The sequence below is a fragment of the Phoenix dactylifera genome, chromosome 10, assembly GCF_009389715.1.
Source record: "Phoenix dactylifera cultivar Barhee BC4 chromosome 10, palm_55x_up_171113_PBpolish2nd_filt_p, whole genome shotgun sequence".
Classification (NCBI taxonomy): Eukaryota; Viridiplantae; Streptophyta; class Magnoliopsida; order Arecales; family Arecaceae; genus Phoenix; species Phoenix dactylifera.
In genome coordinates this window covers 4,819,664-4,830,695 of record NC_052401.1, presented here as the reverse complement: position 1 = coordinate 4,830,695, position 11,032 = coordinate 4,819,664, and the positions used below count along the sequence as shown (strand labels likewise).

The 11,032-nt window shown below is 37.6% G+C and overlaps 1 protein-coding gene across 2 annotated transcripts; it reads right to left on the bottom strand.

The window, feature by feature from the left end:
* Positions 1–1,813: 1,813 nt before the first annotated feature.
* LOC103708578 (transcription factor RF2a-like) lies at positions 1,814–10,640 on the bottom strand. Of its 2 annotated transcripts, none has more exons than XM_008793577.4 (4): positions 9,280–10,638; positions 3,718–3,850; positions 2,679–2,763; positions 1,814–2,326 (listed from the first exon to the last, which is right to left on the bottom strand). In XM_008793577.4, exons 1-4 carry the CDS (start codon positions 9,987–9,989, stop codon positions 1,992–1,994), a joined length of 1,263 nt encoding a protein of 420 aa, XP_008791799.1. In that variant the 5' UTR covers positions 9,990–10,638; the 3' UTR covers positions 1,814–1,991. The 2 variants fall into 2 exon arrangements, with proteins under 2 accessions (XP_008791799.1, XP_017698680.1); XM_017843191.3 differs by lacking the exon at positions 1,814–2,326 and adding an exon at positions 2,333–2,568 and having other exon boundaries at positions 9,280–10,640.
* Between the last annotated feature and the right edge of the window lie 392 nt (positions 10,641–11,032).

The window sequence follows — 11,032 nt, the reverse complement described above, 5'->3', positions numbered from 1 at the left end:
TCAACTTGGCCCACTCGAGTCGACTCGACAGTCCTGGGAGTCGACTCGGCGCTCAGAGCCCGAACTCCCTATCTTCTGTCTTTTGGCTCGTCCAGTCTTGGAGTCGACTCGAACTGTTCCGGAGTCGACTCGGCTCTCAGTTTCCGAAACTCAGTCTTCTGCCTTTTTGGTGTAGCGCTGCCTTGGAGTCGACTCGAGCTGTCTTGGAGTCGACTCGGCTCTCAGAGACAACAATTTGGTCTTCTGTCTTTTTGGGGTCGCGTTGTCTCGGAGTCGACTCGCGCATTGCGGGAGTCGACTCGGATCTTAGTGTCCGAAAACTGCTCTCTGACTTTTGCCTTGAATACAACTGAGAGTCGACTCTCGCTTTCTTTGGAGTCGACCTGCCAACCATCGGAGTCGAATCGCGTTCCTCAGGAGTCGACTCGGCTCTCAGGGTCGAAACTTGCTCTCTGACTTTTTGTCTGTAACTTCCTGGAGTCGACTCAAACTACTCCGGAGTCGACTCGGTAAGCATTGGAGTCGACTCGCGCACTTCAGGAGTCGACTCGCTGACAGGTTTTAAATTGTGTCTTTCTGTTCATCTGTCTGTTCTTAGTCGGAGTCGACTCGTAATGTTCCGGAGTCGACTCGAGCCCGTGCCAGTGCTTCTGATACGCTTGGAGTCGACTCGTAATATCCCGGAGTCGACTCGAGTCTCAGACTTTGGTTCAAACTGACTTCTTAACTTATCCAAAATATCTTGAACCAAATCTAGAAACACTTAGACAAGATTTTCACTGAAACACTCGATTGAATTCATTAGTAAACAAAAGATATACTCAAATGCTTTGAGCTCATCAAAATCAAATAGGGTTATAATCAATCACTCCACAGCGATCGATATATTTTTGTTTAAAAATAATTAACCATATCAAATATATTTATATATTTATAAAAATTAAAAATTAGAAATAACTTTTATTATTTTAGTTTTTAAAATAAAAAAATGAAAGTGATGCCCAAAAATATCTTGAGATTTAATTTCGCTCTCTCTTTTTTTTTATCAACAGCGTTCTTAGATATACAAGTTCGCCTTCATTCATGTTTCTATTCTCTCTTTAGGGCTCGTTTGGTTCATGGAAAGTATTTTTCCTCCTAAAAATATAATTTCTGAAAAACAAATTTCTAGAAAAAGAATGCCTGAAAAAATGCTTTTGGCATATTTGGTTGATCATAAAAAAGTGAAAAATTTCCAAAGTACTTATATTTGGTTAACCATCCATTTTTTTACAAAAATTATATATAATTCTCATTATACCCTTAATAAAAATTAAGTCTTTAATGTTTCTTTAATGCTGAAGAGCTTTTTTTGAAAAAAAAAATAAAAATGAAGTGACTCCCCATGTATGGAAAAGTAACTTTCCATGTTTTTCATGAAATTTTTTTTCATAAAATATGAGAATTATATTTTCATAGAAATATAACTTTTTTGTCTCTCTCATTTCAAAACTCCAACCAAACAAGAAGCATCTCATTACTTTTTCGTTGACCACACTTTCCCTCCTTTTTTTCTCGCGAACCAAACGAGCTCTTACTATCTTTATGGCGTGTGTTTCCCACTCTCTTTAGACCTGCTACATTATCACACCTGGCAAATTGTAATAGCAAATTTACGAAAAGCCCGGGTTCCATTGTGTGGATCCAAGCATTTACATTGTAATAATCAATGTAATCAAATGGTGGTATTAACATTGCCACATTATAACCAAGACGGCATTATCAAACTGAAAAGCTTATTGGAAAAGCAAGCAAATGGATTGTTGAATGATCATCATCCAAACGCTTCCCAAAAAAAACGACTGCAACAGGTACTGGAATTTGCAAGTCCAACAAACCTAACCACTGGATATAATAAATTGTACATAACATGTCTAATACATACTAAGCAAATCTAATATTTGAAATATAATATCAACATATGTCGATCCCATATTAACTCTGCTAATCATTTATTCCTGAGGAGTGCTGTTATCTGAAGTGCCCTCCCTTTGAGAAGTCATCACTCCTTTCATTTTCAAATCAGCAGGTGATTGCTGCTGCTGCTGCTGCTGCACCTGAGGCTGGTGCTGTTGTGGGTGCATCTGTTGTTGATGCTGTGAGTGGATTTGGAGTTGCTGAAGTTGCCGGGCAGCCATAAGTGACTGCATTGCATGACTGCGGTGATAATATTGCTGAGTGGCTCCAAAAGATGGTCCCAAGTTCATCACCTGTCCGCCGTTAGGATTTGCTGGTCCAGTTGCAATTTTCAACCGCTGAACCTCCTCTCTGAGGGCATCATTTAGTGCTGCAGCATGCATCCAATAAAAGAAAAAAAGGTTCAGCAAATGTCAAATTGTCTGGTGTAGGGGATGGAAGCCAGACCATACAATCGCAGTTTGATAAAATTCTTAAACTTTGAACAAATCAGATTAGCTAATGAAGCTGACAGATCATATAAAGAGCAAAATCTGGACAACCCTCCTTTTGCTGTCCTTGCTGCTGCCATCAAATGGGGTATTCGTGGACCACTATTACATATCACAGGTACTAGATTAGAAAAACAACACAGCATCAATATGCAATTTGATCAAGGAACCTGATCAGAAGATATTCTGAAGATATGCACAATGTCCAAGATCATGAAGCTGGGAACTTACCATCTTGCAGGTGAACTTGCTGCTCCATGGTCTGGAGACGCAGCTTCAACTCGTTATTTTCAGCAGTCAATCCACTAGTGTCTCTCTGTCATGATAAGCCAACATGAAGGAATGACTTTTCAGTCAATCCATGCAAGTATCCAATGTTCACTTCTCATAGGAAGCTAATAAAAACTAATACTGATGAAGAATTATTGCTAGGGCAAAGGAAATTTGCAAGGAAACCACATAAATACAGACTACTAATACATGCTTGACTCCAATATCATCTTATCACTATCATGGCTGTCCTTTTTTAATTGTCAAGTACTAGATAGAACTGGAAAGCATGGGTATAATTAGAGGACAAAATAAACGAGTCTCGGAAGTCAAATGATCTGGAAAAATGCCGTGGATAGCATATCCCAAGTATCTGCATTTCGCACTCACTCTTCCGATATTAGTTTCCCTTATCACTTTATCATACAGGTCCCTCAGTGTGAAGAATATGACTTCACATATGTAGAAAAAGACAAATTCTTGGTAATAACTAGAATCATAATTTCCCAGCAACCTTAATTGCAGGATGGAGTACCTAAATCAAGGATCCATACTAATGATCTCAGAGAAAAACATTTGTAACGCATACCAAAAAAACTCCAGCTGTTTCTATACTTTTAAAATATGAAGTGGATCAGCACGAGTCACTGTAGAAAAACTAAGTTTGTGACCTCATGATATATGGGTAAGAAGGCTCCAACATGTAAGGACCTACCATCAAACATCCAGAAAGAGTGATCAGAGATTAATCCTACTAAATTCAATTCCACAATCAAAACTTAATAGCAGAGTGGGTGGTGATTGCAAGTTGTCCCCACTTTCAAACTTATTTCTATTCATTTGCATTCCCTCCATTTGTACAAGGTAAGGTATGCTAACTAAACTTTGTTCATGAATCACTGAAAAAGAAGAAGAATAAATATTAGCATGTGCACTCACAGAGAGGGACCCTTCTGACTGTTACCAACTTTCTAGTTTGTGTCTTGTAGGATAAAAATACCTGTAACATGGTCAACTGGGCTGATAATGTTGTAGCTTCTGTCTGCAGGGTTTGCACTTTTCGCTCAAGCTCTGCAATGTAACGCATCTTTCTTTCTTTTGACCTAGCAGCTGACTGCCTATTCGCCCAGATCCTATCATATTCCACCAAAGTATTTATGACATAAGACCATGTTAAAAAAAAAGTCAAATTGTAAAACAACGTCATGAAAATAGAAATGTTTATATCTGAAGCTTATTTGAGCTATTAACTTGCACAAATAATAAATTGTAATTGTAACGCCTAAATCCTGATTTGCCTTCCATTTCCGCATTTCTATTTATATAAAAAGATTCACATAAATTGGATAAAGACTACTGCTGTCACCCAGCATAGTTGAGCACAAAAATGCCAAAACCAAGATTGGCCTGCTGCATTTTTTTATTTGGTTTTAACCTTTTCTAGTTATGTTAATTTTATTGTTGACTCACTGAATATTTGCTGAAGCTATTCTTATCATTCATATACTTGCTGCATGAATTCTCATTAGCTTGCTGCATTTATTCTAATAATGTTGCTTCCTTGCCGTATTTATATTTCCAGGATAAAGAGTGTTTGCTAAATTTATGTCTACTAACATACAAATTTTTAATAGATTTATATTTGTTATATTTACCAAAAAATATAGGTTTCATTTTGTGAAATATCTTAGAACTTGTGATGTTAAGTGTTCCTATATAGTGTTCTATGATAAACCAACCATGCTTTTTGGATGTTTTATAGCATATATTAAAAAATAATATTTATTTATTAACATGTACGAGCCATATTGTGGCCTATTTTCCAAGGTTTGTCATAAAAGCGTATTTGTATCATGTTGTATTTGTATCCCGTACCCGTATCTGTGCTTCCTAGCTCAATTGTTAGGATGATCATCCTCAACAATATTATACTGCAAAAGCCAAGCTGTCAGAGTCCCTACCAACACATTCAGATGAACCATTTTTCTCTCACCATCCTGCATTCTTATGCTTCTTAAATTCCATCTTGGGTCATTTCCCAATTACCAACACTAATTGCAAACACTCCATGGTTACCTATCAATGATTGACCTCTAGGCTCCCTAAGCCCATGCAGTGGACCACTCAATCCACATGCTTCAAGACTTCAACTAATCACTATAATAGTTCATAGATCTTATTGGTACATATCACTTTCTGTTTGTTGGATTTCATTTCACCAATTTTGCTGGTTACAATGCTTCATATTCAGGGTCAATTACTAGCAAAACAGCTCACCATCTATAAAAACGAAGAGCCACTCCAATAGTTGATGAAGCCATATTGAAGCTATTGAACACATTTTCCTAGAAAGCTTCAATCCACAAAATTCCAGGATCAATCCACAAGAAGCAAAGGGATCTTCATTCTTCCACCACATACATTATATTTTGTATCAAAAACAGCACACCTTTCTCATATTTCCTAGCTAGAGATGAGATCTTGATGCATCTCGCTTCTTTTCTTGTATAATAATAAAGCATCCTGACTACTTCTTGCTTATGGTCTTGATGCAGTGACGCCATCTGAATAAAAGGCTATCCTAGGTGCAAACAATTTTACTTCAATTATTGGAACTTTTCTTTACAATGCATAGGCTTTGCAATGGGCATGAAGCTGAAAGTAATATGGACCATTGATTCACATAAAACTCCTAAACCTGTGTAAGGTTGTTCAAGACTGGTAAAGTAGGTAAGGATATATTTCCTTGATGCAATTGATACTAACTTCATGCCATAAAGCTACCCAAAATTGTATGCAATAATGATAATTGGCCTCATAAATCTAAAGATAAGACCTCTAACAGTTGAAGTCATTATCGATTTAATTTTAGAATTTTAATCAACATTAGATATCCAATTCATTGAAAATCCAACTAAAATTTCCAAATCAAATTTAAAAGACAATTATAGACATATTATTCCTAGATAGACTCAAATTAGAAGAACCAAAACCCTACACTTCATTACCACATCAGGATCTTCAAGCTTTCAAGAATTCAAAAAGAGATATCATAACATGACTTTTCAGCCTCTATCATTTCCTTTAAAGAAATATTATCTTCTAGTATGTTGGATTTCTCTTGACTACTGAATACTCAACATGGTGAACTTATCATGATTCATGGTGGTTTACTTCAGAACTAACTAAATAGAATTTTCAATGGTAACGATGCTAATTTCTCCAGCCCATTTGTCAAAAATTTTCCAGTTGAGATTCTATAAGGCACATAAGAAAATCATACTGCCATGACATCAAGCTAGCTAGCAAGTAACTTCAAACAATAGAGCTATCTAATGTGACAAATGTATCGAACATAACAATTCAATTTCTCCCAGCATGAACAGTCCCCTCAACAACCAAATTGTCTACTGCTAATTTCTCAAAACAATTACAGAGAAACAAAAGAAATCATGTAGGGCACGGGAATAAATCTATGCATTGACAGATTTCGTTGGGCAAGCCTTTGATATAGATTGTCCTATAGTTTCATTTATCTATATTAAATTCATCCCTCTATTTTCTCACCTGCAAAGAAGTCCCTGTTAGGCTTAGTCATAATAAAGGATTTCCATCTGGCTCTTACGCTTATTTGTGCCTTAGGACGAACACAATTTCTTACATTGAGAAAGCTGCCTTTTTTTCTGTTTCTCTAAACATTTCCAAGTTTAGAGGAATTTTGGAGGGTTTCTCCTTGGATGCATGAGTTCGAATTGTGATGAATAAGGTAAATCTTCCTACTTACCAACCTGTCTTATAGGTTCCAATGCAAGACCCATGCTTCCCCAAATTTGCATTGATGAGGAATTCCACACCAATTTCTACAAGGTTCATGTTAGGTTAACACCAGGCTGTAAAATCTACTTAATCCTTCTAAGGAGCCTTCTCAACTTATAGTTGTGCTCAAAAACTGACTTTGTATTTGATGGGAAAAGGCTTGGGTGATGATGAAGAGTCATAACGAAAGAAATATGGTATGTCTTAAGGTTTGTCATATATTTGTCCAAAAGAAAGATATGCACACTTCAAGAGGAAAAAAATATTTTAGCCCTCCATACTTACCAAATCATTCAAGCAATAAATCATCATCATTCTCTATGTTATAAAATGTCAATGGGTGCCACTAATCAGTAAATTCTAAACTCTGCAAACTATATGATCAGCTCCATTGAAATTTGAGAACAAATTAGACAAAATCAAAATATACCAAGTTCTCAAGATTGCTTGAACAAAAACGAAGAGTGTTGCTATTGCATTGGAGGATACAACATTTACTCCCAAATACTTGCATTTACCAAACAAAAAAATTACTGATAATCACCTCAATCAAAGTGAAGTAAAGGAAAAATTGTCTTTAAGAACCAACTAGGGCAGCGATTTGCTAAAACTTGATACTTGCTGCATTTCTTCCAATGTTTTAAAATGCGGTGCATGTAGCCACATATGCGCCCTGTTTAGCATTGTGCAGCTACATATGCAGTGTATGTAGCCACATGCACCTCAATCAAAGGAGAGTGTTGCTACCACATTGGAGATGGGTGACAAGATTTACCTCCAAGCACATTTCACATTTACCAAACAAAAGAATACCGATAATCACCTCAATGAAAGTGAAGAAACAGAGGGAAATTGTCTTTAAGAACCAAATAAACTTTTAGGGTAGTGATTCACTAAACTTGATACTTAGTGCATTGTTTCCAGTGTTATAAAGGTGTATGTGGCTGCATATGCAGCGCACTTAGCATTGTACAGCTACATACGCGACCCAATTAGCATTCCAGGGCCACATATGCAGCCCACTCCTATGTGGGGCCCTACAGATGAATGAGTTCAAGCTGATGGTTAGGTTTGATGTTGGTTTCAGGTTGTCCTAATATGGGTACTAAGTAGAAGGTGCTAACTGTTAGTTGTTATAACTATTAATATTACTATTGTTTGTCAAAAAATAATCATTTTTGTTGTCTTTATTGTATTTAATATTTTTTATTTATTTTTAAATAGTTAAAAAAACTAAACCACCTAAGCACCCAATATGCACTATGCAATTCCTTCATTGCCTGCATATTGCAGCCACCTTTTAAAACATGGATGACTTCAACCTTATATTCCAACCAATCCATTTTTCTAAACTCATTCTCTTCAGACAAGCTATAAGAACAACAAATTCACATTCTCGTAAGCCTTTCTTCCACCTATCAAATTAAACAAGTTTGACCCAATCAATCCCCTCCCTCCGCCTCCCCCACCAAACCAAAAAAAAGGGAAGCAAATCTACATGGAACTGAACTTACAAATTATAAAACTATTGTTTCTGTGTGCTTGCCTTATTTAAAATGCATTTTGATTCCATAAAACTAAAGTCCTCAAACTTCACATGATTCATATTGCTAGCACACAACTCAAGATTTTATAGATTGTAACTAACCAATGGACCTATTATCATAAGCCCCACAAATTCATTAACATGGGGAGGAGGATAATAAAAAATAAACTACTCCCAAACAAATTGCGGATCAAATATCTAAGGAACCCATCATCTCATCTCCCTTAAATATGCTGAAACTTTTGTATGAAAGTAGTGGAAACCCATCAGGCTTAGAGTCTTCTTGCCTTCATTTCAAAAGCTTCTTCCAGCATGACCCCATCTAACTTCCTTCCAAGCTTTCTTTCCTTACCATCAATCACCTCGAAGTGGGTACAGCTACAGCTCTTTCTATCATCCCTTATCAAATCCCTAAAATAAATACTATTTATGCTAAAGCTACTTTGCTCTGTTTGGTCTTACTCCACTATTTTGAAGACATCCGATCCCTTCCCTCCTATTGTAAGGTAAAATTTAATAGAAATTAGGTCAAGGCATTTAAGTCCTTCATGATCTAGTCTAAGACTCTTCACCTACCAGGAACAAGTAATTGTAAATCCTTACTCAAGCTAGGCATGGAAGTAATCTTAATTCCTTAACAATACATGGCGTCATGGAAAATCTTCACATCAGATTAACCTAAATTAAGTATAACTTACTTTTCTCCATTCATTTATCTATCAGTTATTAATTAACAAAATCACAAAATCATAGAAACTGGCAACTCAGGTCCTCAGTACCAAGTTGTCCAGAAACAAGGCAAATTTGTAATCCTATGGACTTAAAGAGAAGTAATATGCTAGGAGCTATAATTTTCTTACAGAAATTGTTTTGTTCCTAGAGGTTTAAAGGATAGAAAATTCACTTTTATAGTCTACTGAACTGATTATGTATCTTAATAAGATCATATTAAGATACGCCATTGTCTTTTGTTTTTTAGCTTAGCCACTTTCTGATCTATTGTTGTCTTCTTTGAGACATTTCTTCTTCTTCTTACCCTATGCTGAATAAGAATGCCAATCAACCTCTTTGCATAGTAGAACCCATAATAACGCATCCTTTCAAGGAAATGGATTTTGCAATCCTAGAAAGAAAATAAAATCATTAACAATATATGTCCAAGTAAATATCTTGAAGAGAGTTCTTTCTTGAAGACCAAACCTTTTTGCTCGCTTTGGATCAACTAGGGAAATATCAGCAAGTTTTGCAGCTGACATGGCTTTCTTTGTTTCTGCCAAAGATGGTCTTTCTGAGCCCGATGCCAGAATTTCTGGCTTGATTGAAGTAGACCCATCCATAGATTGGCTATGTTGGTGCCTCACCCTTGGTCTCTCATTAGAAGCTGAAGCCAAATTTTCAGTCTGCAGAGGAAAAGTAGGAGCAGGCGCTGCGGCAGTCACTGAATTCTCACTCCCCAGCAAATCCAACTCAGATGCCGCAGATGATGAGGTAAACTTGTCCATATCAAGGTACATAGAGAGCAGGTCTTCCTCAGTCTCATCAGACAGCGAAGGGCCTTCACCAGACCCTACAACCCCAAGGTCACTGTCGAAGCTAATATCATCAGGGAGGCTCAAAATCTCAGATTGAGCCCTCCGGTGACCAACATTTCTCGGTGGGTGCTCTGGCATTCCGCTTATATCATGACTGAACTGCCCAGTATCCGGCACTACCCTCTGACCAAAATGACCAGACTCTGGAGTGCTACCAGGAATTGAAGAAGATGATGAGGGCTCCCCTTTAAGAGGAAAACTACTGGATGGTGAGGCAAGAGCAGCATACCGGGGCAAGGGAGGGGGTAAACCACTACCACCACCAGCAGCAGCACAACCACCACCACCTCCATGGACTGGAGACTTATCCTTCTCCATAACTACAAACCCTCCAACTTTAAGCACCCCAAATAAATTAACCCCCGATAGACAAGCAAGACGAAGCAGAGCAGTCACACTATAAAACCCTAGCAATGGCGGATCTGAGACTATGCTACGATCCTCAAAATCAACGAGGGGTTTCTCTCCCAGAGCACCACCGAGAGACCTTAGAAACCCTAACACAAAGACTTCTCAGCTACAAGAAACCAATCAAAACAGCAGAAAGATGTGGATTTGTCGAGACCCACCTCCAATATCCGAAATCCAAGAAGAACAGAAATGCAGCAGATATCCACCGAAACACGCCTTCTCCGGTGAATCTTGAACTCCAAAATTGGATTTTTTTTTTTTTTTTTTTTTTGCTTTGCTTTAGAATGGAATTTTTTTCACAGGGAATGCCGATAACAGGGTTGAAAGCCTAAAAATAGAAATCTTGGCTTCCAGAGCAGCCAAGAGGCCGCCATTTTGGAGGAATTGAGCATCGGGTTGAAAGGGCTTTTATCGAATCGAAGAGCATATGAGAAGTCTTGGAAAGCGGAGATGGCGAGAGGGATTCGAGAAACGCATGAGGAAGGCGCAAGAACCAACCGCGGGAGAAACGCACGAGAGAAGCTTCCAAGTACAGAGTGAGCGAGAGAGAGAGAGAGAGAGAGAGAGAGAGAGAGATTTATAACAACGTTTTTCCCCCTTTTTTTTTTTTTTTTTTTTTTTTTTTTTTTTTTTTTTTTTTTTTTTTTTTTTTTTTTTTTTTTTTTTTTTTTTTGGGTGGGGGTGCCAAACTAATATCTACCAAATATATATACACACCAAACATGGGTGGGGAGGGTATGAGTAAAACCGGTCGGGGTGCCCAACACACGGCCATTTCTGCCCGCATCGAACATTCTCCTGACGGGGCGGGGGCCCAGTGGGGGCTGCTATGCGGGGGTGGGCTTGTCCCTTCCCCACCTATCCCTTTTTTTAAGCAAAAAAAAAAAAAAAAACTAAGGGACTACGGAATTAAAAGTTCACTGGTTACTTTTTCTTTCAATTATTACTTT

What these genes read in the sequence shown, in the direction of transcription:
- LOC103708578 (XM_008793577.4), bottom strand. Translation starts at nt 9,989, where the DNA reads ATGGAGAAGGATAAGTCTCCAGTCCATGGAGGTGGTGGTGGTTGTGCT. An exon ending in CCCAGTTGACCATGTTACAG is followed by an intron (nt 2,764 to 3,717) that starts GTATTTTTATCC and finishes TTATCATGACAG; the next exon opens with AGAGACACTAGTGGATTGAC. An exon ending in GCAAGTTCACCTGCAAGATG is followed by an intron (nt 2,327 to 2,678) that starts GTAAGTTCCCAG and finishes TGCATGCTGCAG; the next exon opens with CACTAAATGATGCCCTCAGA.